The sequence below is a fragment of the Podarcis erhardii genome (genome assembly GCF_964252035.2).
Source record: "Podarcis erhardii genome assembly, chromosome: 8".
Classification (NCBI taxonomy): Eukaryota; Metazoa; Chordata; class Lepidosauria; order Squamata; family Lacertidae; genus Podarcis; species Podarcis erhardii.
Window position 1 is genome coordinate 90633759 of NC_138499.1, and position 25727 is coordinate 90659485.

The 25727-nt window shown below is 42.4% G+C and overlaps 1 protein-coding gene across 7 annotated transcripts in view; it reads right to left on the reverse strand.

Moving 5' to 3' along the window:
• The window catches only part of RALGAPA2 (Ral GTPase activating protein catalytic subunit alpha 2), a 212114-nt gene that overhangs the window by 10656 nt on the left and 175731 nt on the right, over positions 1-25727 (reverse strand). For 3 of the 7 annotated variants that reach the window (XM_081872571.1, XM_081872570.1, XM_081872576.1), the window contains one exon: positions 23353-23474. In XM_081872571.1, coding sequence (XP_081728697.1) covers positions 23353-23474 — 122 coding nt within the window. The other 4 variants (XR_014159042.1, XM_081872574.1, XM_081872573.1 and 1 more) reach the window with 4 other exon arrangements.

The window sequence follows — 25727 nt, forward strand, 5'->3', positions numbered from 1 at the left end:
TGAGCATGTGTCCACGGGGATGAGCCCGTTCATGGCTAATTATGGGTGTCACCCCCGGGCCTTTCCTGGGAGGGGGGAGGAAGGGGGGAGCGTACCCGCGGCAGAACAGTTTGTGGAAGAAATGGAGGCCCTGCACCAGCAGCTTAAGATGAACCTAGAAAGGGCCAAGGAAGTCTACAAGAGGCAAGCAGACAAGCGTCGCTGGGAAGGGGAGACTATAAGGGTGGGGGACCGAGTGTGGTTGTCCACCCAAGGGCTACCCTTTAAGGAAGGGTGCAAGAAACTGCGGCCAAAACGGCTAGGACCCTTTGAGGTAACGCAGCAAGTAAACCCTGTGGCATTCAGGCTCAAGTTGCCAGACAGCATGAAAATCCACCCGGTGTTTCATAGGTCACTGATCTCACCGTACAGGGGGGAGCAGAGGTTCCGGGGGAAGGAGGAGGAGGCCCTGCACACCCACAAGTAGAGGAGCGGGAACACCACAACCAGGTGATGGAGATCCTAGATTCGCGGTGGCGGTGGCGGCAGGTGGAGTATCTGGTAGCTTGGGAAGGGGAGCCCGAGTCAGAAAACACGTGGGTTCCTGCGGGTGAGATAAGGGATGGAGATCTGGTGGAGGAGTTCCACGAACGGTATCCGAGGAAGCCCAAACCCATAGAGAGATTCTGGGAGGAGCAATTTGGGACCACCGTCGAGGAAGAGGATTTTGTGGGTTTTCCTGCTTCCGAAGAGGAAGGAGGAGAAACGTCAGAAGAAGAGGAATTGGACTGGGAAGCCCGCCCCGCGCAAAGAGACCGGAGCAGGTGGGAAGCGGAGTTTGAGTCCTCGGAGGATGATAGCAGCTCCTTCCGGGGATTCCCTGCATCGTCGGCCGAAGAGAGAGACGAAGTTACGTCACAGGGTCGGGCCGGGGGTGGAGGGGGTCCTGGGAGGGAGGTGGATGTCAGGGAACTGACATCAGAAGGAGAGGTGGAGGCAAGGCTCCACAGCGATGCAGGAGAGGGGACCAGCAGGGGGGAAGGTATTCAGCGTAACACCGGTAGGGAAGGGAGGGAAATGGAGGATTCGGAGAGAGGTCTCCAAGACCCTTCACCCGAGACTAGTGGGGAGAGCGCAGACACGCCTCTGCACTCCCCTTACTTGCACAGACGAGTTCCGCGCAGGGAGAGTAGGAGGAGACTTGGCGTCAAACAGCTCTTATGCTGGAAGAGATTCAAGAAACGCCCACTGACTGATTCTGCAAGTGACTGACCGGCCACGGAGTGTGAGCTGTCAGCCAAAGCATGGTTGGCCAGGCAATCTAACCAAAACGGAAGGCAACTTACGCACAAGTAACCCCTTACAACCATTACACTTAGCAATCCCAAGGCATGTTTTCCTCACACCATTTCCATATATCTGTTTGCAAGCCAACTGGAAACACTCTCCCTCATGCTGTGGCCCTAGTTAACCTCTTTCCCACCCATGCTGACAGGTAGCTTAAGGCCTGCTCACTCTGGCTATTTTCCTAGGAGAGGTCCCATGTAAAGTAAGTGCCACTCACACTAAGCTCCGGGCACAGTACTTGTCTAGTACTCCGTTTCAGGGTTTGGTTTCAGGAAACAGAAGGCCAAAACAAAATGATGGTGATACACAATTAGTAATTGTAGAAATGCTGTTTTAAAAGAAAGTAAATAGTGGGCAGGGCAGGGTGGGAGGGATGCAGATAGGGATGTGATGGAGTTAAAGGGTTAAAAATGGCTGCCAGTGGATCAATGATAAAGCATCCTAGTTTGTGTGCTCAGGTTGGTAAGATTTTAACCAGTCCCCAGGAGCAGAGCCATTCTCAGTCAATGGAAGTGCTGCAGTTTTAACTAGCGAAGACTGGATTCTTGGAAAGGATTCCATTTCTAGTCGATTTATTCATGAGTAAGCATCACCAAACTACTCAAAAGGTGCCAGAGACAACAGAAAGCATTATCAGGTGCTGCTTTTCTTACCATACTACTCATTGTGAGAAGACAGCCAAAATTCTCCCTTCCGTGCAAAAGCATAGGAACCTAGCCTGTATGCCATCTGCTAGCTGGAATGATGTACTTTCATAGAATGGTTTGTGCCACTGTGACTGTGAATGGGTGCCTAATATTTCCATGTATGCGCCTGTCCCTCTGTCATACCTTTTCATGCTGTCTACCCTGAGATGACTCACAATGTTCATTTATCCTACAAAGATGTGCTTACAAGCTGCAACGGGTAATACTATACTACAACTACTACTGTTTATACCCCGCTCATTAAAAACTTGCCGATACAGGGCTTCCCTTCAGATATCTTCTAAAGGTTATGTAGTTCTTTATCTCCTTGACATCTGAAGGGCGTTCCACAGGGAGGGTGCCACTACTGAGAAGGCCTTGGTACCAATTCCTTCCCTTTCAAAAACCTTTTCCAGACAATGATCCTTTCCCATGTCCTGCAAGGCAACAAACTGCTAGCTTTTTTCAGTTTGGTGTGTGTGAATTTTGGAGTGTTCAGTATGTTTGGGGGCAAAATGAAAGGAGGCTAATGCCCTGGAAGCATCACTGAAAACAAGGATTAAAGGCTACTGTAGTATGAAAAGGAGACACTTAACAATGAGAGGCAATTCTGTAAGAACAGGGAAAGCTGCCTTACACCAAGTCAGACCAATCGGTCCACCTAGCTCAGTATTGTCTACACTGACTGACTCTCCAAGGTTTCAGATAGGAGTCTTTCCCATCCCTACCTGGAGATGCCAAGGATTGAACTTGTGACCTTCAGCATGCAAAACATTTGCTCCACCACTGTGTGATGCCCCTTCCAAAAAGGAAATAGCACTCTGGAAGGCTAGTACACTTAGGCCCCAAATTAATGCAAATGTATACCATGGTAGCCTGATGGCCCATGTAGAATACGGAACCTTGAAAATCAAACAGAAAAAAAGAGAAGGTGGGAATGCATGCCATTCTACAAACTTCCTTCTTCAACTCTGTACTTTTTTGAGGTGGTGGTGGAAGGTAACCACCCTTATCACCTCATGACAAGAGAGGCAGTGAGTAGAGTTGCCACCTTTGGTCGGGCAAAATAAGGGACGTGGGGAGGAATTGGGGGACTAAAAATTACTTTACCTCGTGCAGAATGAAATGACATCAAAGCAATCCATTGCAATGGGTTGTTTCCAATGCTGGTCATACTCATAGGGTAGAGCCAATGACCCAATGCACATTCATTTCAATGAGTCACATGCTCCCCACCTGATGAATGGCCAGCCAAAGAAAGAAAGAGGTGGAGATAGCAACAAATTATGTTTCTTTTCCTCACAAAGCTTTGTCTCCAATAGGGTTGCCATATTTCAAAAAGTAAAAACCAGGACACCCTGAAAGTTGTTTAACTTTTTTTAGGAAGACCGCAAAATTGTTGAGCTGTAGGCATTCATAGAATCATAGAATTGAAGGTACTCTGAAGGTCATCTAGTCCAACCCCCAGCAATGCAGGAATTTTAACTAATGCATCATTTAAGGCACTCTTATACCACATTAACAGTCATGGAGTCCCCCAAATACCTCCAGTATGTTTAGAGATATCTCTCTCCCAGAAATATAATCCTCGGAGTCCTCTGGGGAGAAGGACTGCTTGCTGTCCCACTGTTCTTTCTCAGGTAGCAAAATGTCTTGGGCTAACCCAGTCCTGCCTATTTAACAGTCAGGAAGGGTCACCATTTGAAGTTTCAGCATTTGCCTGAAGTCACTAAGTTCTAGCAATTCTGCTTGTCTCTGCTCCCTCCCTCTGCATTTGTGATAGAAGGGCTAACCAGGCTGGTCTGCAATACAGGGGTGTAAGAAGTGCTGGGAAAAGGTTGATTTTTGGAAAATCCCACAGCCAATTTTAACAATTGCAGGTGACATGTGCCATCATAAAATATGCATTTAGTTCTGTGTATGGGAAGGGGGAGAAAGTATATTTCAAAAACAATTAGTTGGTAGGACTCCTTACTGAGCTCCCTGCCTCTGCGCTGCCAAACAAGCTGTTTCTCAAGGCTAGTGCTCCACTATTGGCCAGCCTGGAGCATCAATCAGCCGGCTTTGGAGGGTAGGGCAGGCTCAACTTCCTAAGCAGCTAGCAAGTTAAATTGCGAACAAGGCAAGCAGATTTGGGTGAGCACACAAATGCCAATTTTTATATCTTCAAAAATGGGACAAATTGGGAGCCAAATGGGGTAGGGGACTCTGCACCCCCAAAACGGGACTGCCCTGTATTTTAAGGGATGGGCTAGTTAGTTAGAATACACTTATTTTCACTGCAGTCTTTTTGTTTGTTTCTATTTTTATCTACTTTTAAAGTTTTATTTCATAAGATTTATATACTACTGTACTTACTTTTATTCATCACATTTTGTAATATCTCGTGGGAGAAACTGACACAAGTCTACAGTGGTGCCTCGCAAGACGAAATTAATCCGTTCCGTGAGGCTCTTCGTATAGCGGTTTTTTCGTCTTGCGAAGCAAGCCCATTGACAGCTTAGCGGATTAGCGCTATTAGCGGTTTAGCGGCTTTTAGCGGATCAGCTGATAAGCGGCTTAGGGCTTAGGAAAAGGGGAAAAAAAGGGAAAAAACCCCGCAGGAACTCGCAAGACATTTTCGTCTTGCGAAGCAAGCCCATAGGGAAATTCGTTTTGCGAAGCGCCTCCAAAACGGAAAACCCTTTTGTCTAGCGGGTTTTCCGTCTTGCGAGGCGTTCGTCTTGCAGGGCACCACTGTACTAGTAAGCCAAGAAGAGCCGTTGGCTGTTTGGAGGACAATATATCAGCAGTTCTGTAGTTTTTCTGCAGCTTTTATGTATTTATGAGGCCCACTTCACAGAAGTCAGGTTTAGAACATAGTTTTGCCCCAGGAGCAGCTCATGTTTGGAGCAAGTCATTAAAGGAAAATAAATTCAAGTGGCTTAGGCAATTTTAATATCTTATAACATGGTTCAGCTAAATTTTCACCTAGGAGTTTGTTTCAAACCTTTTAAACATTTATATACTCATACATTGTACTTAAATAATGAAAGTGAAAAAGTTTAAAGCAAGCAAAACACAGGTTGGATATGCAAATAGTTTTGTGCAAAATATGTAGATATTTGTAGAACTGGGAAGATGCTTTGGTTTTTCCTTGGGGAGAAAAAAAGGGAGGGTGCAGTGTTTTACATTCCTGAAGCCAAGCAGAGTGACAGATGGTCAAAATAGCACAATTTCCTTCAAATGAGTAAGTTCAAGTAACAGTCATGCAATCACACAACAAGAGCACTCCTGTGCATATGAAAAGCTGTACAGTGCAAACAGGCAAGCATGTGCAGGAAAGGGCAGCTGCAACTTGTAATCACTTGCACAACATTCCATCAGCCTTTCAAAGTTGCACATTCCTTCAGTCAAACCTTTCTTCTGCCAAGTGCTTAACTATTCAACCAGTCTCATTGCTCCCCTTAAACAGGTCTTGATTGATGGGGAGAAAACAGCTGCACAATGAGCAAATAACTGCAAAAGATAAAGTCTTTTATAAAAATATTATAATTATTCCACCTGCAAGCCATCTGGCACAAATTTGACTTGAGCCTGCTTCTCCCCAGAAGTACGGAACTTCATATTCCAGTTCACTTTAGAGAAAGAAACAGAGCAGCCCCTCAGCCTCAGCAAAATAAACAGTGTATTAACATAAAAGTTACAGTGAGAAAGTGCTCAGTACAAAGCCCATTTATGCCGTCATCTCAATCAACAGAAAGCATCTCTACAATTCTGTGCTCTAAAAAGAACACATTGGCAAGAAGGTGTTTTACAACACAGGTCACCCTCTGAGAATAATAAAATGCACAACCTGACTCAAAAACATAGTCCTAGGAAGCAATAGCAGCTGATTTCACTGGAACGACTTCCAAATAATGTGTTTAAGATCAAAGAATAAATGAGTTAAATTTGTATTACTAATGAACACATATTCCCCTCTGATACACAAATGCTTTGCTTCCCTTAGGGATATCAGTTAAGCGCCAGAGCTTACAAAAAGATAATCTAACCCTGAAAAGTGTTTCAGCTGATGTATGATTGCAATGAGGAATCATCCATTAACCTGATGAGCTGGCCGTTTGACAGGTTATTCTGTAAGCCTCCTCATTTATTTGTGAGCTAGCTTTGTAAGAGTTAATTCAGCGCCTCAGCAACCCAGCCAGCCACTGAGCCTATCCAGCCAGCAATGCTCTGCTGCTGGGCAGCTTCCTTCCTTTTCAGCACTGCACTGGAAATTACCCAAACAAGCAGAACCAAGCAGACTGCAAAGGTCACACCTGGCGTGTGGCCAGCTCCGAAACCGCACCCCCAATTGCCAGGTTCAGGGCAGCCTGTGTTTTCCTTCCTTTGTTTCTTTTTTCCTCCCCCAGCTGTTCCATTCATAGGCCCAAGCTCAGCAATCTGCCCTTCCCAGAAAAAGAGCCCCTTATTAAGCTGAGCTAACTCAAAGGGCCAGCACAGCACGTGCCGCTCCTTATCTGCACCATCTCAAGATCCTATTCCATGGTGCTTAGGCAACAAAAAAAGTAAATGGACCTAACTCCCATTGGCTCCCCTGCAGCAATTCAAACAGAAGTGCAAAGCAACAAAGACATTTTCCACCATGGCAGGTGTTGGTGTCAGATTCCGCCTGAAGCAAGCAGGAGCAGAAGGGGGGGGGGGGTTTCCAGTGAAGCTTTAGACATGCAGGGGCAAAGAGAGCTGGATATGGGATTCTTCGTATTGCTGCTTGGGGTGGGGGGATACGAAGGGTCCCTTGTTGCTAGCGCAGCACCCAGTGAAAAAGGAAGAGACCAACCCAGATAAATGAGAGATGTTTCAGTTTTATACAAGCAACAGAAAGAATCTGGTTAGTAAATTGAGCATGACGCCATGTGAGCAACCTCTTACCTTTCTCAATTACTGTAATGAGATCTTTACATATTTTAATCTAAAGGGAAAGAACACAAAATCATGTAAATATGGGAATAGAGCACCTGCTGCTCTAATGACAGCCTTGTACACATTACTTACACAGTTATTAATGGGAAAAAACACAAGTTGTGTGAACTATACGTTCAGCGCCTATCATTTGGAAATGGAACTAATGAACATTAGCACTATTACTGAGTGAGAGGTAGGTGGTAAATTACTTCCACAGACAGATCCCACCACTGCTGGTTGAAAAACAATGAGACAGAAAATTACGATAGGAGAAATTAAAAAAGCCATTCCCTTCCTTCACAATGTATATATTATTTGCATATTACTGTACCATATAAATTATATTACAAAAATCTTCCATCATTTGACACTAATCAATTTTACATCCTCTATCAGCTTGAGTCTTTGCCAGGCAGCTATAAGGAACTTCATGCTAAATAGTCTAGTTATCAAACACAGACTTACATTTCAAGGAAAAACTATACATAGAATCATTAGCTTTCCATTTTCATACAATTCCAAAAACAGAGTAAAAAGTATTTTATGCACCAGCATACACAGCCTCATTTATGTGCAAAATTGTAGCAATTTCCTAATTTTGTGCTTTCAAGGGTTAAGGATGTGTTTGATTGGTGAGATGCTGACTAGGCAATGACAAATTCTGTTTGATTTCATTATATCCAGATCCTCATCTTATTGGGCCACAGACCAACCAGTTAAATTTGGCAACTAGGGAGAAACAGCGTTCAAAAAAGTCATATATTTCATCCACAAAGCTTTTGTTTAACCCAAATACTTGCCTCTAGAGATTTGTGATGGGATTTTTGCTCTCAACACAAACCAGTTTGTAAAGATGAATAAGCCCATGGGTCAGTTCATAACTGCTTTTTCCTAATCTTGATTTTAATTTGTTTTAGAATACATGATTGTAAGATGCGCCAAGTATATCTTCTGTTGGAGCCAGAAGTTGGGGCATAAAGCAGGGAGAGGGGGTAAAAAAGGAAATAGAAAAGTAGGCAATAATAACAACACAAAAAGTAGCATAAGCTCTTCCACAATATATATATACTGATTGGGCAGCTGCCACCTGTAATTGCACTTAACTCTCTATAAAAAGGAGCTCTCTATTGAAAAACTAAGACAGTGACAACTTTCTACACTCTACCTGCTGGAAGCACTTTGAGGAATTAAAAAAACAAACTAGTTTGTTTTTTTAATACCCCGCCCAACTGGCTGGGTATCCCCAGCCACTCTGGGTGGCTTCCAACACATATAAAAACATAATAAAACATCAAACATTAATAGTAACAATCTGATCTAATATAAAAAGTCACAACTTTAAAATAAACAGCATATTAAACAATGCAACATTCAACAATCCTTATGAATCTAATAGTAAACAGTAAAATTAAGCATCACCAAATAATAATTAAACAGTTTACACTCGCCCCCTCCACTATGTTTTGGTGGATTTTCTGAGGGCAGGAGGTGCATGTGGGGACAATAAGGAGGGGGAAACACCATTGCTGACAGGACTGGTTAGGTGAAACACAACCCATATTTTTAATGTTTCTATAAACTGTCCAAAGAACATTTGGGTGGTATTGTTGGTATCCATTTGTCTCAAGAGACAATGGAGTGTGCCTCTGGGGGTGAAGTCAAAGTGACCTCCCTGGGGCGCAAGCCTGGGCAGTGTGTATGGAGGTCCTGGGCTGCCCAGGAAAGCAGAGCAATATGTTTGGCACTAGCTTGGCTGCTGAAATTGCCAGAAGGAGGCATACAAGGCACCACCCAAACATCTTAGGGACTCTACTCCCAATTTATGTAAGGTTTACTCCTTAGCCTTTTCTTCTCCCAAAGATATCCCACAAGGCAGCAGAGGTTTAGGATCAGAGTTTTCCTTCTTCCCAGGTGGATGAGCCCCATCTGCCCCTCACTTCTCTCTACAGCATGTGCAGAAGCCACCTTCTTGAACATTGGACCCACTATTGGCCTTCTCCCCTGAATCTACTGGAGCCTGTCTTCACATGCAGGGTAAATCCCTAACTCATGGAGGGTTTGAGACCCATCAGCTACCCTCACTTGGTTTAGCCAGCCAGCCAAAGCTGTTTCCCAGGGTGTGGCTGCTGTCACATGCTGACAGCTTCTAGGAACCACAGATGAGAATGGAGTACAGGGTGGGGACTAAAGGTGGATAAACTACCCCAGAAGGAGCATGAAGTATTCCCCACCAGAGGAACTACCCCTCCCCTAACATTCCATACACCCCTTGGATTGTATACAAATGGAATAAATAAACAAAATAATAAACACCCCTTCATTCCATGGCACAGGGACATAGATCATGCTATGGAATCATGGTACTAGAATGAATAAAGCACTAAGAAAAGTGCAGGGTTTTTATTGCTGGGAAAGACCCAAATACATTTTTTCCTCTTTGAGCAGCTGCTTCTTGGTCCTTTAGAAGTCATAATTCTGTTTGTAATCAGTCTGTTGCCATAGAAATGAATGTGATAACATACATCCAGTTTTATGGACCTAGAAGATGGATAAGAATTACCATGGGGAGGTGATAGTATCTGATTGAACAGAATCAATTGAACTGGAGGAAAACAACTTTGCCTTTTATCTGGTTAAGTAAATATATTTTCTCCACTGAACCACTGAATTTGCTCCTACATATACAATAGGCAAAGAGTCTATTGTGTATTTGTGTAGCTTTTTCAAAAGATGCAACCAATTTTTACATCTGCAGCTAAATAATTTGGTTGTGATTACTTTTGATAGGATATCCATAATACTCTGGCTTTGTTACATGGTAGAAAACATGACCCTGGAAGTATCAAGCAGTTGCAACAAAATACTGGCTTGGATTGGTAGTCAAAGCAAAGATTTATGGCAGGATAGTTAATAGAGCAGATTTCTACCCTTTCTTACTTTAATAAAAAAAATTCTATCCCCAACCCAATACATAGAATAAGAACATGGGGTGGATTCCCCTAATAAACCCCACTTGCACAATGAAGCTTACTCCCCTCTCCTTCTCTCACACCTCCTGAAATCATCTCAGGTGGGGGGGGCACGTTCAGAAGAACCCACAGAACAGTGTTGGGGAGGAGAGGGGTGGTTCCATCTGGCAAGTTGCAATGCTTGTACAGACAGAATGTGTCTAATAGCACAGAGTTCCATTCCACCCATGCATATGAATACTCTGAAGACTAAACTGCCAGTGGGATGTCATAACTTCATGGATGAAATTTAGTTCAGGCTGTCTTAAAAAGTTATGAGTGCCTTCAAACATCACACAATGGTCCTTCTCGTCCCTCTTCATTCCTTGCAGCCCCTCTTCCTTCCCCAATTCAGCTCCAGAAAGTCCCCCATGCCTCCTCTTACTTGCCTCTTCTCTAAGCTGAAAAGACCCAAATGTTGCAACCTTATCTCAAAAGGGAGTTGCTTCAGTCCCATGAACATTTTTGTTGTGCTTTTCCAGCTCTACAATATCCTTTTTAAAGGGAGGTGACCAGAACTGAACACAGATTTGTATTTCAATTCCTTCCTGAATGATCCCTAGCATGGGATACACAATTTTCACAACACTGGATTGAGAACTTCAATTTTTTAGTTATTTATGTATGGTAAGATTTATACCCCCATTCTTAAGTATGACTACTATCAGGATTTGTTAACAAGAAAACAGTGATTTTTAAATACAGTAGATATACACTTAGAATGTCAGTTAAAATCAATCTCAGTTAATTTCAGCTTTAAAACTGGAGCAAAAAAAGGTTTTTGCCTGACACCACAAACAGATACCAAAGTTGGCACCAATGAACCTTCTGGGTAAACTCCATAACCAAAGGGCCTTTTTTCTTGGTGCCCCTGCTATCAGATATTAAATGGGTGGCAACTAGGAAAGGCTTTGGACAAAGATGTCACGGATCAGGCAGGCACATACAGAAGGAGCTGGTTCTGAAGGTACTCAGATTCTTATGTAGAATTGTGCTCAGGAACAGACGGGTAGCCAGTGAAGATTTTTCAAACCTGACTGAATGGGTTTCAAAGTTGTCCTGGTTAGTAGTCTAGCAGCAGCATTCTGAACTAAGTGAAATTTCCAGAAAGTCTTCAAGGGCAGCTTCATGTATAACACATAGTAGTATGTTCTGGGTGCAGCTCAGCTACCTCTGTATAGTGGTGGAGTGTGCCCCGTGGGTGCCTGGGGCAGGTGGGGGCATGCTGCACCGTGGGGGCAGGAAACACTGCCAGAGCAACTGTGACCTTGGGTTCCCTCCAGCTGGAGGGAGGCTGAGGGGGATCCAGTGGGTGGGCACTGCCCTGTGCCATCCTTCTCTATGATATAATCCTAATGGAGAGATGGGATTTATGAATAGACCCCGCTGCAAATTTTGAGATATCACACTTGAATGAGAAGACTGCACCATGCCATAAACAGCACATTTGAGTTGGCACATTGGCCGCTTGCAGGGATGGGGGAGAAATTTGATTCAGTTTACATTTAAAACTGAGTATTTCAAACTTGTTGTTGTTTAGTCGTTTAGTCGTGTCTGACTCTTCGTGACCCCATGGACCAGAGCACGCCAGGCACTCCTGTCTTCCACTGCCTCCCGCAGTTTGGTCAGACTCATGTTTGTAGCTTCGAGAACACTGTTCAACCATCTCGTCCTCTGTCGTCCCCTTCTTTTTGTGCCCTCCATCTTGCCCAACATCAGGGTCTTTTCCAGGGAGTCTTCTCTTCTCATGAGGTGGCCAAAGTATTGGAGTCTCAGCTTCAGGATCTGTCCTTCCAGTGAACACTCAGGGCTGATTTCCTTAAGAATGGATAGGTTTGATCTTCTTGCAGTCCATGGGACTCTCAAGAGTCTCCTCCAGCACCATAATTCAAAAAGCATCAATTCTTCGGCGATCAGCCTTCTTTATGGTCCAGCTCTCACTTCCATACATCACGACTGGGAAAACCATGGCTTTAACTATACAGACCTTTGTTGGTAAGGTGATGTCTCTGCTTTTTAAGATGCTGTCTAGGTTTGCCATCGCCTTTCTCCCAAGGAGCAGGCGTCTTTTAATTTCGTGACTGCTATCACCATCTGCAGTGATCATTTTCAAACTTACACTTTCCAAAACAATATGAGAACCAAAACACACCTATCCGTCAACATACACACTTATCTAAATTTTGTGATGCAGTTTTCCAACCAATGTTTATAAAAATGCATATAAAAGGATGAGATGTGCATAAAAATAAAAATACATAATATTTAATTATTTTGGCTCCATGGAGAATTGCTCTTACAGAATAAAGACTGAGTATTGTGACCTCTGCTTTTCTGGATGGCCAGTAGAGGGAACTGCCCTTGGAACAGTGTTTCTGTGTATTTTGTAAAACAGCTATAGAGGATGTTGTTCACATTATTACCTCTATATAAGGTTCCCAATGAAAAATATTTGAGTTTAGCCACAAAAAGAATTTCTGTGAGTTTCTGTGCGAGTTTCTGTGCTTTTTGCTGTTAGACAAGGAAAATTATGTTTCGGTATTTGTGTTGGTAGAAATTAAGAGCCAGATTTGTGGCACAATTCTGAATGTCTTTTTACTACTACTACTACTACTACTACTACTAATGAAAGTAGCATAAAAATGCATTATATAGTAGAAATTGCTTGCAAAAATGTGCACACTACTCAAAAATGCATACAAATATGTGTTTATTAGGAGAAATTCTCATGAAAATGGTGTAATTCTCATGAGAATTAAAAATAAATAAATCGCAAATTGCTGCAGAAATGTGAACTGAATTTAATGTTGGAAAAATCAGAAACAGGCAGAATTAAATTAATGCCTAGCTTCTTGTATAAGAATATACCTTCCAGCTTTAGGAAGACCTGATCCTTCAAGCATTTAACTCTTTTTAAGTTAAGTTCTTTTCACAAGGTAACCATAAGGTAAATCAAGGTGAGCCAATGCAGTGCCCTCCATGCTGGCTAGGACTGATGGGAGTTGGTGTCCAACAACATCTGAAGGGCATCATGTTGGCTACATGTAGAACTGAATGCATGGAAGGGGAATGGCACCTGCTGGCCCCATACTTGCGCTCTAAAAAGTGGAACTTACACAAGCACAGCTGCCTATGGGAGAGCCAATGCACACACAGACTTCCTTTCAGATGTCACACTGACATGCAGGCCATGGCATCCAACATCAGGAGCAGGGCCAGTGGGCACATTATCACTCCCCATCAACATGCTTAGTTTATAGGTAAAGGGTAAAGGGACCCCTGACCATCTCGCTTTATTGGCCGAGGGAGCGGGCGTACAGCTTCCGGGTCATGTGGCCAGCATGACTAAGCCGCTTCTGACGAACCAGAGCAGCGCACGGAAATGCTGTTTACCTCCCCGCCGGAGTGGTACCTATTTATCTACTTGCACTGTGACGTGCTTTCGAACTGCTAGGTTGGCAGGAGCAGGGACCGAGCAACGGGAGCTCACCCCGTCACGGAGATTCGAACCTCCAACCTTCTGATCGGCAAGCCCTAGGCTCTGTGGTTTAACCCACAGCGCCACCCGCGTCCCATACCCGCGTTTATACAAAGAGCTTATCTTGGGAAACAAGTGCTTGTGAATGTACTGTAGTACAGGCAGCCCCCCCCTTTACATGGGGATTATGTTCTGAGGCACAGCGGGGGTGGGGGCAGAGAAATTGCATATAATTCTAAAAGCCTGAAAAGACCTGAAAAGAGCCGACTTCATAAAACTTAGGGAAGTGCTGGGTGAGACCCCATGGACAGTAATACTAAAAGGAAAGGGAGTTCATGATGGCTGGGAGTTTGTTAAGAGGGAGATAGTAAAAGCACAACTTCAGGCAATACCAATGAGACGGAAACATGGAAGGTGCCTAAAGAAGCCAGGGTGGCTATCTAAAGAACTTTTAACTGAGTTAAGATTAAAAAAGGATGTGTACAAAAAATGGAAAAGGGGGGCAACCACCAAAGAGGAATTCAAACAAACAGCCAGCACGTGTAGACACAAAGTCAGAAAAGCTAAAGCACAGAATGAACTCAGGCTTACTAGAGAGGTTAAAAGCAACAAAAAAGGCTTTTATGGGTATGTTCGTAGCAAAAGGAAGAAGAAAGAAACCGTGGGGTCACTCAGAGGAGAAGATGGTGAAATGCAAACAGGGGACACAGAAAGGGCTGAACTCCTCAATGCCTTCTTTGCCTCAGTCTTCTCCGATAAAGAAAACAATGCCCGACCTGAAGAATTTGGAGCAAATGATTCAGCAGAGGAAACACAGCCCAGAATAACTAAGGAGATAGTACAAGAATACTTGGCTAGTCTAGATGTATTCAAGTCTCCAGGGCCAGATGAACTGCATCCAAGAGTATTAAAAGAACTGGCAGATGTGATCTCAGAACCACTGGCAGTCATCTTTGAGAATTCCTGGAGAACAGGCGAAGTCCCGGCAGACTGGAGGAGGGCAAATGTTGTCCCTATTTTCAAAAAGGGGGGAAATAGAGAGGACCCAAATAATTACCGCCCAGTCAGTCTGACATCAATACCAGGGAAGATTCTGGAGCAGATCATTAAGCAAACAGTCTGTGAGCACCTAGAAAGGAATGCTGTGATCACCAATAGTCAGCATGGATTTCTGAATCCTGGTAGATGATTTCTAAGCCTGGTAGATGATGTAGCCTACCTTGATTTCAGCAAGGCATTTGACTTGGGTGATGGACTCAAGGGCATCCTGATCAAATTTGCAGATGACACCAAACTGGGAGGGGTGGCTAACACCCCAGAGGACTGGATCACACTTCAAAACGACCTTGGTTGACCACAAACTTGACATGAGCCAACAGTGTGACACGGCAGCTAAAAAAGCCAATGCAATTCTGGGCTGCATCAATAGGAGTATTGCATCTAGATCAAGGGAAGTAATAGTGCCACTGTATTCTGCTCTGGTCACACCTCACCTAGAGTACTGTGTCCAGTTCTGGGCACCACAGTTCAAGAAGGACACTGACAAACTGGAACGTGTCCAGAGGAGGGCAACCAAAATGGTCAAAGGCCTGGAAACGATGCCTTATGAAGAACGGCTAAGGGAGCTGGGCATGTTTAGCCTGGAGAAGAGGAGGTTAAGGGGTGATATGATAGCCATGTTCAAATATATAAAAGGATGTCACATAGAGGAGGGAGAAAGGTTGTTTTCTGCTGCTCCAGAGAAGCGGACACGGAGCAATGGTTCCAAACTACAAGAAAAAAGATTCCACCTAAACATTAGGAAGAACTTCCTGACAGTAAGAGCTGTTCGACAGTGGAATTTGCTGCCAAGGCGTGTGGTGGAGTCTCCTTCTTTGGAGGTCTTTAAGCAGAGGCTTGACAACCATATGTCAGGAGTGCTCTGATGGTGTTTCCTGCTTGGCAGGGGGTTGGACTCGATGGCCCTTGTGGTCTCTTCCAACTCTATGATTCTATGATTCTATGACCTCATTCTGCCCCACCCCACCCTTTTAGTGGCATTTTAGTGACCTCTTTATGACATTTCCAGGTCACTTCCAGGTTTGGCACAATATACATGGTCGCACACATACCGAACACGTGTAAACGAGGGGCTGCCTGTATTATATGTTTTGTTCAAGTAATATTATGCTTGCATTTTTATAGAATTTGGTTTTCTGTATCATTCGGTAGCTGAATTACTGGGTCGTGGAGGGGGAGACAGACCCATTAACTATTGATACGGAAGCCGTGGGGCACAAATTGCCTACTTTGGAGGAGTCAGAAGATGAAATTGTGTTTTTCATTAAGGGCCTCCTTACCTTTCCCCATAATTTGAGCGTTGTTTGGTAGCAATCCACAAAGCAGCAGCAGGGAAGCCTCCAGAATATCACTATTTTCCAGGTCAGATTCAAGCATATATTTCTGCATCTAAAGTGGATTAAATAATTATGTTGCCCTAGCTCAATAAATCAACTTTTTTGCAGTTTGGAAAGTGATGGAGAAATGTGTTGAAAAGTGTGGGCTGAACAAATGACTTACAGGAATACCTGTACACACATCAAATCAGGATAAAGGCAGGACAAATGCTCATTGTAGTATAACTGATCCATATAGAAATCAGAATGAATGCTGAATAACCTCTCTACATAAGCTTTGTGCTAGCGAATCAGGATGAATGCTAAGTAAATAGGTTGTCTGGACGGGCAACAAATGTATCATCCAAAACCAGCAGTCAGTATTGCACCTAGCCTACATGCTGAAAAGCAGCCATTTTGTTAGGAGAAAGCTTATTTAGATTTATAAACTGTGCTGTGCAAAAGCACTATCAAATTACTCAGTCAGCTTGAAGCTGCACGAGCTAAATTAACACCTGCCTGGTTAAGAGTATAGCTGAGAGAAGGGGGTAAAACTTAGAATTTTAATTAATTACAAACTCCAACAACAATATTTAGAATCGGCTATATTCCTTTAAAACAAGTGATGTTTGCTGTGCTATAATTAAGTATCACAAGAATAGAGCTAATTATTATGTAGGATATACTTAAATAAGTTTGTTTTGCTTTAATGGATTAGAAATAGGGGAATATACTTTTATTATGTTAAGCAAAAACAACCTAGCATTCTGGACAATCAAATTTGCATTTAACGTAAGTCTTATGAACGTTGTGTGTGATATCCATAGATCCACAAAACAGCTATGCTATTCAATTATTCTGTAATAGTAAACAAATTATCAGCAAATTATAGTGAATTCCACAGTTTCTTCTTAAGTTTGGTGACAGCAGTCAGAGCGTGTATCTTGCTTCTGCAACTGGCAAAAGAGTTGCATTAGCTTTATTTTTTCTGAGCATTATTCTTTATTTTTCAAATCATTAGCATGCACGTGAATGACCTCATGATGAACAGATGCACTTGGATATGACTGTGATTAGATCAGTCCTCTCAGCAGTCAAGTGTGCCCATCTCAGTTAACCCTCTGAAGGGCCAACTACAATTTACATATTAAAAATGTGTTTTTGGATATGGATTTTCAGATGCCACATAACTTTGGCACATGAATTTTAGGTTAAAATGTTCTATTATGTAGCTCTGCACCAAGTTATTTCAGGAGTAGCCAACATCGTGGCTTCCCGTGCTATATTGTTATTCCTTCACCCTAAGGTTCCAGGGCAGGTTACAACAATGTGAAATACAATATTAAAAACAGTATACAGCAACTTACAATCACAAAAATAGGGTGGGTTCAAAAAAAAATATACCTCAGGTGCCAAAGGTTGGCTTAAAGAGGTGTATCTTTGGCATTCACCAAAAACAATATAGTGAAGGTGCCAGAGAGGCCTCTGTGGAGAGGGAGTTCCACTTCTGAGGGCTACCAGAGCATGCCCTCTTCCCTGAGCTTCTGAAGGCAGTGGAACTCCAAAGAGGGCCTCCTCTGCTGATCTTAAGACCGGAGAGGGTCTGTAGGGAAGGATATCTTTCAGATATTTGAGGCCTGAGACGTAGAGTTTTAAACATGGACATGAGCACCTTGAATTAGGCCCTGAAACAAACTGGAAACCATTGTTGTTTTAAAACATGGTTCATATCTTATCTAAATGGAACCTCAGCCAGTATTCTGGTGGCTGCATTTTGGACCTACTAATTTTCAAGGGCAGCCCCACATACAGCGCACTGCAAAAATCCAATCTAACTGGAGCAAGGAGCGCAGTGGCAAAATCATTCCTGTCCAAAAGGGGCTATAGGTGGCAGACCTGATGTAGCTGGAAAAAGGCATTCCTAGCCATTGAGACCACCTGAGCCTCCAGGAGCATCTACAGTGCTACCTCAGGTTATGAACGCTTCAACTTACGTTTTTTCAGGTTATGAACGATTGTAACCCAGAAATAGGTTGTCTGAGCTCTCAGAGGCCTCGCCGCTGCCTGGAGCCAAGCCCGGACATCTGCGGGGCCTACGGAGCTCTCTGAGGCCTCCGTGAATGCCGGGAGCCAAGCTGATTGTGATTGAATCACATTTTCATTTTGTACTGTTTTACTGATTTCATTTTATAGATCAATGGCCTTGTTAGATAGTAAAATTCATGTAAAATTGCTGTTTTAGGGGTCGCTTTTCATCGTCTGGTTCCTTTTTGCATTTTAGTTTGTGTGGCTTTTTCGGTTTTTTGACTGTGATTTGTTCTTCATTTTATGGGACTGACTTGTGACTTCGCTTTTGTGACTGTGTGGAACCTAGTTCAGCTACTGGTTGATTGTGTGACTTCAGAAATGGATAAAAGCCCCCCATCCAAACTGACTATCATCAGTGCACATAAGAAAAAATATATATTTTTTCATCTAAAATACTGTCTTATTTATTTTATAGTACAGTACATTGATTATTGCCTTCATTTTATGGATCAATGGTCTTGTTAGACAGTAATATTCGTGTTAAATTGCTGTTTTAGGGGGTGTTTTTCATCGTCTGGAATGGATCAATCCACTTTCCATTACTTTCAATGGGAAAGTCCACTTCAGGTTAAGAATGCTTCAGGTTAAGAATGGACTTCCGGAACCAATTAAGCACTTAACCTGAGGTACCACTGTATATCCAGAACATGCTGTCCCACCATCTTGCAGACAAGAGAAACCCCTGTGTCTTTTCAGCATTCAGCTTCAATTTATTGGCCTATATGCAGCCCATCGCCTGATCCAAACACCAGCCTAACACCTCAACCACTTCTCCCAATTCAGATAGAAGAGAGATATGGAGTCTGGTATCATCTGCATCTTGACAACACTTCAATCTGTGATCACCAATAGTCAGCATGGATTTCTGAAAAATAAGTCATGTCAGACTAACCTGATCTCGTTTTTTGACAGAATTACAAGCCTGGTAGATGAAGGGAACGCAGTGGATGTAGCCTACCTTGATTTCAGCACGGCATTTGACAAGGTGCCCCATGATATTCTTGTAAAGAAGCTGGTAAAATGCGGACTTGACTATGCTACCACTCAGTGGATTTGTAACTGGCTGTCTGACAGAACCCAAAGGGTGCTCATCAATGGTTCCTCTTCATCCTGGAGAAGAGTGACTAGTGGGGTGCCACAGGGTTCTGTCTTGGGCCCGGTCTTATTCAACATCTTTATCAACGACTTGGATGATGGACTCAAGGGCATCCTGATCAAATTTGCAGATGACACCAAACTGGGAGGGGTGGCTAACACCCCAGAGGACTGGATCACACTTCAAAACGACCTTGACAGATTAGAGAACTGGGCCAAAACAAACAAGATGAATTTTAACAGGGAGAAATGTAAAGTATTGCACTTGGGCAAAAAAAATGAGAGGCACAAATACAAGATGGGTGACACCTGGCTTGAGAGCAGTACATGTGAAAAGGATCTAGGAGTCTTGGTTGACCACAAACTTGACATGAGCCAACAGTGTGACGCGGCAGCTAAAAAAGTCAATGCAATTCTGGGCTGCATCAATAGGAGTATAGCATCTAGATCAAGGGAAGTAATAGTGCCACTGTATTCTGCTCTGGTCACACCTCACCTGGAGTACTGTGTCCAGTTCTGGGCACCGCAGTTCAAGAAGGACACTGACAAACTGGAACGTGTCCAGAGGAGGGCAACCAAAATGGTCAAAGGCCTGGAAATGATGCCTTATGAGGAATGGCTAAGGGAGCTGGGCATGTTTAGCCTGGAGAAGAGGAGCTTAAGGGGTGATATGATAGCCATGTTCAAATATATAAAAGGATGTCACATAGAGGAGGGAGAAAGGTTGTTTTCTGCTGCTCCAGAGAAGCGGACACGGAGCAATGGTTCCAAACTACAAGAAAGAAGATTCCACCTAAACATTAGGAAGAACTTCCTGACAGTAAGAGCTGTTTGACAGTGGAATTTGCTGCCAAGGAGTGTGGTGGAGTCTCCTTCTTTGGAGGTCTTTAAGCAGAGGCTTGACAACCATATGTCAGGAGTGCTCTGATGGTGTTTCCTGCTTGGCAGGGGGTTGGACTCGATGGCCCTTGTGGTCTCTTCCAACTCTATGATTCTATTCTATGATTGTAATCTGGATTACAATCCAGATATTGTTGGATTACATTCAGCATCACTGACAATTGGACATACTTAGATTACAAACTCCATAAACTCCAGCTAAGAACATCTGGTTACTGTTGAGTTATTTGAACTTTTATGGAACATTGTTTCTGGTTACTAAGGCTTACCACAACTACACAATTATGCATGTGTGTATTAGCTGTTATAGTACAAATACTGTTTTTTCCTATGGGAGCTAAACCCAATGGGCTGGGGAGAATAGAGTGGTACCATTACTTCCGTTGATGCAGTCTAGAATTGCATTATCCTTTGCACTGCTCTGCTAACTCATATTTAGCATATAGTCAACTAACTGGGTCAAATATAAAAACACTAAAATCATGTATCATAGAGAAACTTTTATGCATCTTCTACATAATACATGTGCATTTTAAGTTATCCTCATGTTTTCTGACGCAAGTGGGTTCCCCCATGCTGTTTACGTATATATTCAGCCAGTGGCGGAGTCTGCCAAACACCACGCAGGGCCGGGAGCGGGGCGTGCCCCAAAGGGGCAGAGTGCAGAAGGAGCCGGCTGCATCTCGCCTCTCTTCCCCTTCCCAGGCTTGACTCAGGGGATGGAGGAGCTGCAGCTAGGAGCATTGTGCCCACAGCCTCTCTCCGCCCCTCAGGTCAGGCTGGGCGCGTTGTATTTAGCCCACCAAGCACTGAACACTCTTACAAAATGAAGTTAAATGAAGGCACACATATGGATTAGAATTTTATAGGATTAAATTTAACTGCTCAACTGAATTTCTTCTTTATACTTTCAGAACTTGGGTTCAGAAAAAAAAAGCTTATGACTTCTGTTATAAAATAGCTTCTTATCTAGATGCAGCTAACCTTCTGCATTTGAACACCCCCCTTTTTAATACTCTGCTGCTCTAGAAACCCTGAGATTTAGGATCTGGTTATGACTTAGGATCTGCGTATCTAAACGATCCTCTAATGCCATAGGAATCCGCCTGAATATTGAAGTCATTGTCAATCCTGTGTTCTCCAACTCTGCCTTTGGAGATGAGAAATGCCAACTGGGGAAACTGGCCTTTTCAGTGGTGCATCCCATTTCTGGAATTTGTTCCCTAACTAGGTTCATGCAGAGCCAAATCCTTATGTGTTTCTGGTGCCAGACTTCTAATCTTCTTTAAATCTGTTTAATGCTGTTGGCTTGTGCTGCTATTTTAGTTATCTTTTTATAACATTGTTGCACTTTGAATTATTTTAAAATATAAATTGCAAGTTGTTGTAAAGTTTTGATTTGGTGGGATATTAAACATTTAAGGCTTTTTAAAAAGTTAAATGCACAAAAATAGTAGTAGTGCTGGATCACTGATTTTCTAACTAGTGTAGGCAGTTGAGCCTCACTCCATAAGGATCAGCTATTTAAACCTCAGAATAGCAAAAGGGAATTATACAAAACACACAGGTGTGTTATTTAACATCTTGTATTAATCTGAAGCGGGACGTGGGTGGTGCTGTGGGTTAAACCACAGAGCCTAGGACTTCCCGATCAGAAGGTCGGTGGTTCGAATTCCCGTGACAGGGTGAGCTCCTGTTGCTCTGTCCCAGCTCCTGCTAACCTAGCAGTCTGAAAGCATGTCAAAGTGCAAGTAGATAAATAGGTACCACTCTGGCGGGAAGGTAAACAGTGTTTCCGTGTGCTGCTCTGGTTCGCCAGAAGTGGCTTAGTCATGCTGGCCACATGACCCAGAAGCTGTACACCTCCTCTCTTGGCCAATGAAGCGAGATGAGCACCGCAACCCCAGTCGGTCACGACTGGACCTCATGGTCAGGGGTCCCTTTACCTTTACCTATTAACCTGAAGAAGGATGCAAGACTGGTTCTTAGTTCACTGACCCCAATGCATCTAATTTTATTATTTCACAATGTCCAATACATACTAGAACTACACAAAGGTAAGATATTAACTTAAGATAAGTGACTTAAAGTAGGTGATTTTTTTTTAAATTAGAGCTTTCTGTTGTTATTTTCAATTGCGTAACCAGCTAAATTTCTTGATAATATCCAAATTAGTATAAGAATTATACTTTTATGCAACAAATGACACAATTTTGTCTCAAGAGTATTTATGTGTGTGGTTTATTTCATAGCTGTTCCACATTTTTAATAAAGAAAATATTAATCAAAGCTTTACTTATAAGCTTTTCTAATGTTGTTTAGTATTCCAGTTCAACAAAGATCAATAGAGGCCATTCCTGTCTCTTGACGCCTCTCCAGGAAGCAGAGGTGTGATTATGTAAATAGCACTGGTTCCTCTTTGCTTCTGCCAGCTTGCTTATCTCTAAAGCCTTCTGCCTGCTGCTATTGGCGACCAGTACAAGTACACGCAAATACCTCTTATCTCTTAACAAAGCTCGAAAAGCTCAAGGACTGAAGCCAGTAATGTTAAACAGTGATGCGTGTCTGATTCTATTTGTCAAGTGATTCATTTCAGTAAATTTAATTTCTGTTATATTTCTTAGTTCAGATATAAAGATCAGTTAGAATGAGAGAAAGAAAACAGACACGCAGAACATTCACCAGGGTTTGAGATAATCCATCAACAATCCAATGCAGCATCGTAATATAATTAGAAAGAGTCAGTTTCACAAAATGGGTATAAACAGGGAATAAAGGAATTTATGTTTAGAAATCCATCTGGTTAACCTTGTGTTCTCCTTGTACATGAGAGCAATGGATTATGAAATGAACCCTCAAAACAAAAGGTCTCTTTAAAAAGCACACATGTAAATATAATTAAAATAAACTCATTTAACTAACTTTGAAAGCTTTGTGATGTGTAGAACGCACACATACTGGCACTATGATTGTCTGACAAAACACTGCCCTTACACCCCACCCCCACCAGTGTTAATCCTTGGTCCAAGCATTGCAGAAGCATAATCCCCATTTAGCATTAGTAGCAATGGCTTCTACTGTGAGGAACTATTTTTCGATTAGTATGCACTGATTCACGAATAGCTTTTCCACAACATATTCTCAGCTCAGCAAGAAGCCCACACTCCTGAATGAACCAGAACACATTAGTGAGAGAAAGTTCATTAACCTTGCTAGATTCAGGGGTTAACAGGATAGCTGAAGAAAGGAACGAGTGAACAGCTCTGATGCAAAACAAATTAAAATGAATGTCATCATTTCTTTTGATATTCATTAGCTAATTCAGAGGGAGAAAGCTCTTCTTAAATTTGCAACCATTTATCAGTGAAAAGCAGGTGTACATCTGCTGCTCAAGTGCTTCTCAGCGGTTAAAATAATAATAATAAAAACAACAACATGATGAGACTTACCACATCCACTAAGGGAGTAACTGGGAGAAGGAGAGAAGACCTGAGCAGCAAAATCCTCAAATGTCATTGCTTCTTTGTGGTTGTGGATTATTGCTTCAAGGTACAGAGCTCTTTCCTCATAACTGTTGGGAGCAGGTTAAGGAAATGCACTCTTACAAAGCCAAAGAAACTGATATTCAACCTATGCATTTTCCAATTAAAATCAAGCCACAGTTGTCAGAGTTTTGACAAAGCTACAAGATTCTAAGGACTTCAATAAAATGTATTTCTAAAAAACACCAACCCCAAACATTTTTCTGACAGCTAAATATAAGCACTATATGAATGTAGTGTTTTTTCATTCTTCATTAAAAAGGCTGATTGACAAAATAAATTTGAGACCTTTATAAATGAGAAATGAAAATAATTATGTAACCATGAGGAAAATTGCCATAGCCAATAAACTCAACAGAAGCCCCACATATATTTCTCCTATATAATAGATCAGTTTTTCAAAATGTAAATATATTTAAACTTGAGCTACAGATTATAGGAAAGAAAAGGATAAGAAAAATTAAAGTATGAAAACACCTATTATTCATAAGAATATCAAAGTATACTAAAGTATAATAAAGTCATATTTAAAGCTTTTTCAGAATATTCATTTGACGCATCTGTAATTTCTTATTTCTTGATGGATTCAATTCTCTTTTTTTAAAAAAAATAGAGCATGTATACACTTCAGTCTTAATTATGCTGACAACAAAGCATCTAAAACCAACAGTATTGCCTTTTAATTAAAACGCGGCAACCTGGAACACGTGCCATTCAAATGCATAATCAAAAACCAGTCACCAATAAAACTTACAAGCGTAACAAGCTGAAGCAACTTTCCAGCTGTCTTAATAGGACCCCTGCTTGTGATAGCTTTTCAAAGGGGGGAGAGCAAATCTCTCTCTTTGTGTGCAGCTTCTCTTTTCTTTGAAGGTGAATCATGCACTTCAAACAACAGGGTAACATTTTGAAAAAAAAAAATCTACAACAGATTGAAGTATCTCACATACAACTTTGTGAATTAAACAATCAAACAGCCAGTATGAAATGTCATTCCCTGTCACTCAGTTTAAAAACAAGTTTCCAGAGTTTCCTAGTATTTTTAAATATGAGAAAAGGGCTTAGTTTTATGTGACTCCTATCATCTGAACTGAAAAGTGTCATTATTGTTGTTTGAAAGGTATGTCCTTGAGGACAATCCCAGCAGTCCTTTTCAGTTATACAGTGTAGTATCCAAGTTAACTGATCACCACATTAAGGAACCTGACATGGAAGGGCCCCAAAATGAAAACATATTTCAAATAACTTGGTGTCTTTAGGAATGAAAGTGAGCATGGCATTTTGCAAAATATACCTGATGACATTTTTATTTGCTTTCTGCTTTCAAAACCCATTCCAGACAGTACAAGCACTAGCCTCAGTGTATTTGGGGTTGCTTCACTGTTATAGGCTGAACTCCTGGTGACTCTTGTTAATGAATAGGCTCCCAAACTTCCTATGAGAGGAGGCACACGCCTAGTACCTCTTCTAAAGGGACTGACTGATGCCATTCACATCTCATTATGAACATGCTTATTCTGCACAGCACTTGGCTGTTGCCAGGGCTCTCTATTCCACACTGACACAGCAAGCCGCTGGTCCTGAACAGCAGGATGTTAGGCCTGAGTGGCCGTCTGGTGCACAGACTTTCTGTCTCTAAGCTGGCACGTGCTGGCGCAGCAGGAGAAGACCAAGGCGTGACAAATTACTGGAAGAGCTAAGCTAAACTTATGGCTGTAAACCACCTGAGCCTGTGGACCTCTGTGGACCTGCCATCCACTCTCAATTCCTCTTTGGCCCTTGTAGTATGCAGTCTGCTCATGGGCTCAGTTCAACGGAGGCAGATAAACTGGAAATTCTTTTCATGCTGCGCCTAATAAAATCCCATGAAAAAGACTTCATATCCAGCATAATAAATGGAGGAAATGCTCATGTATAATTTAAACACTGCACCCTAAGGCAGCAAGACTGGCAAATTAATTCAAGTTGTAATAAAATTAATAATGTTAAAGCATATAAAAATGTTCATGAGTAAAAAAAATGATGAGCAACTGCATCCCTTCCTGACAATATTTGGAAATCAACAAATTTGCTGAATACCTAGATGTTTGCTTACATTGATCCGTTTCTTTTACCATAAAGCACAGAGATTTTCCAATCAAAAAGCTATTTGAATAAAGCCTTCCTGTACACCCACAAGGTAGGGAGCAACATGCAACAGCAGTGCTCCCTAATTCCTCTTATTCCTCCTTTCTTTAACATGTTAATGTTTTATCCTGGTTTCTGTCCATTCTGTGCCAGAT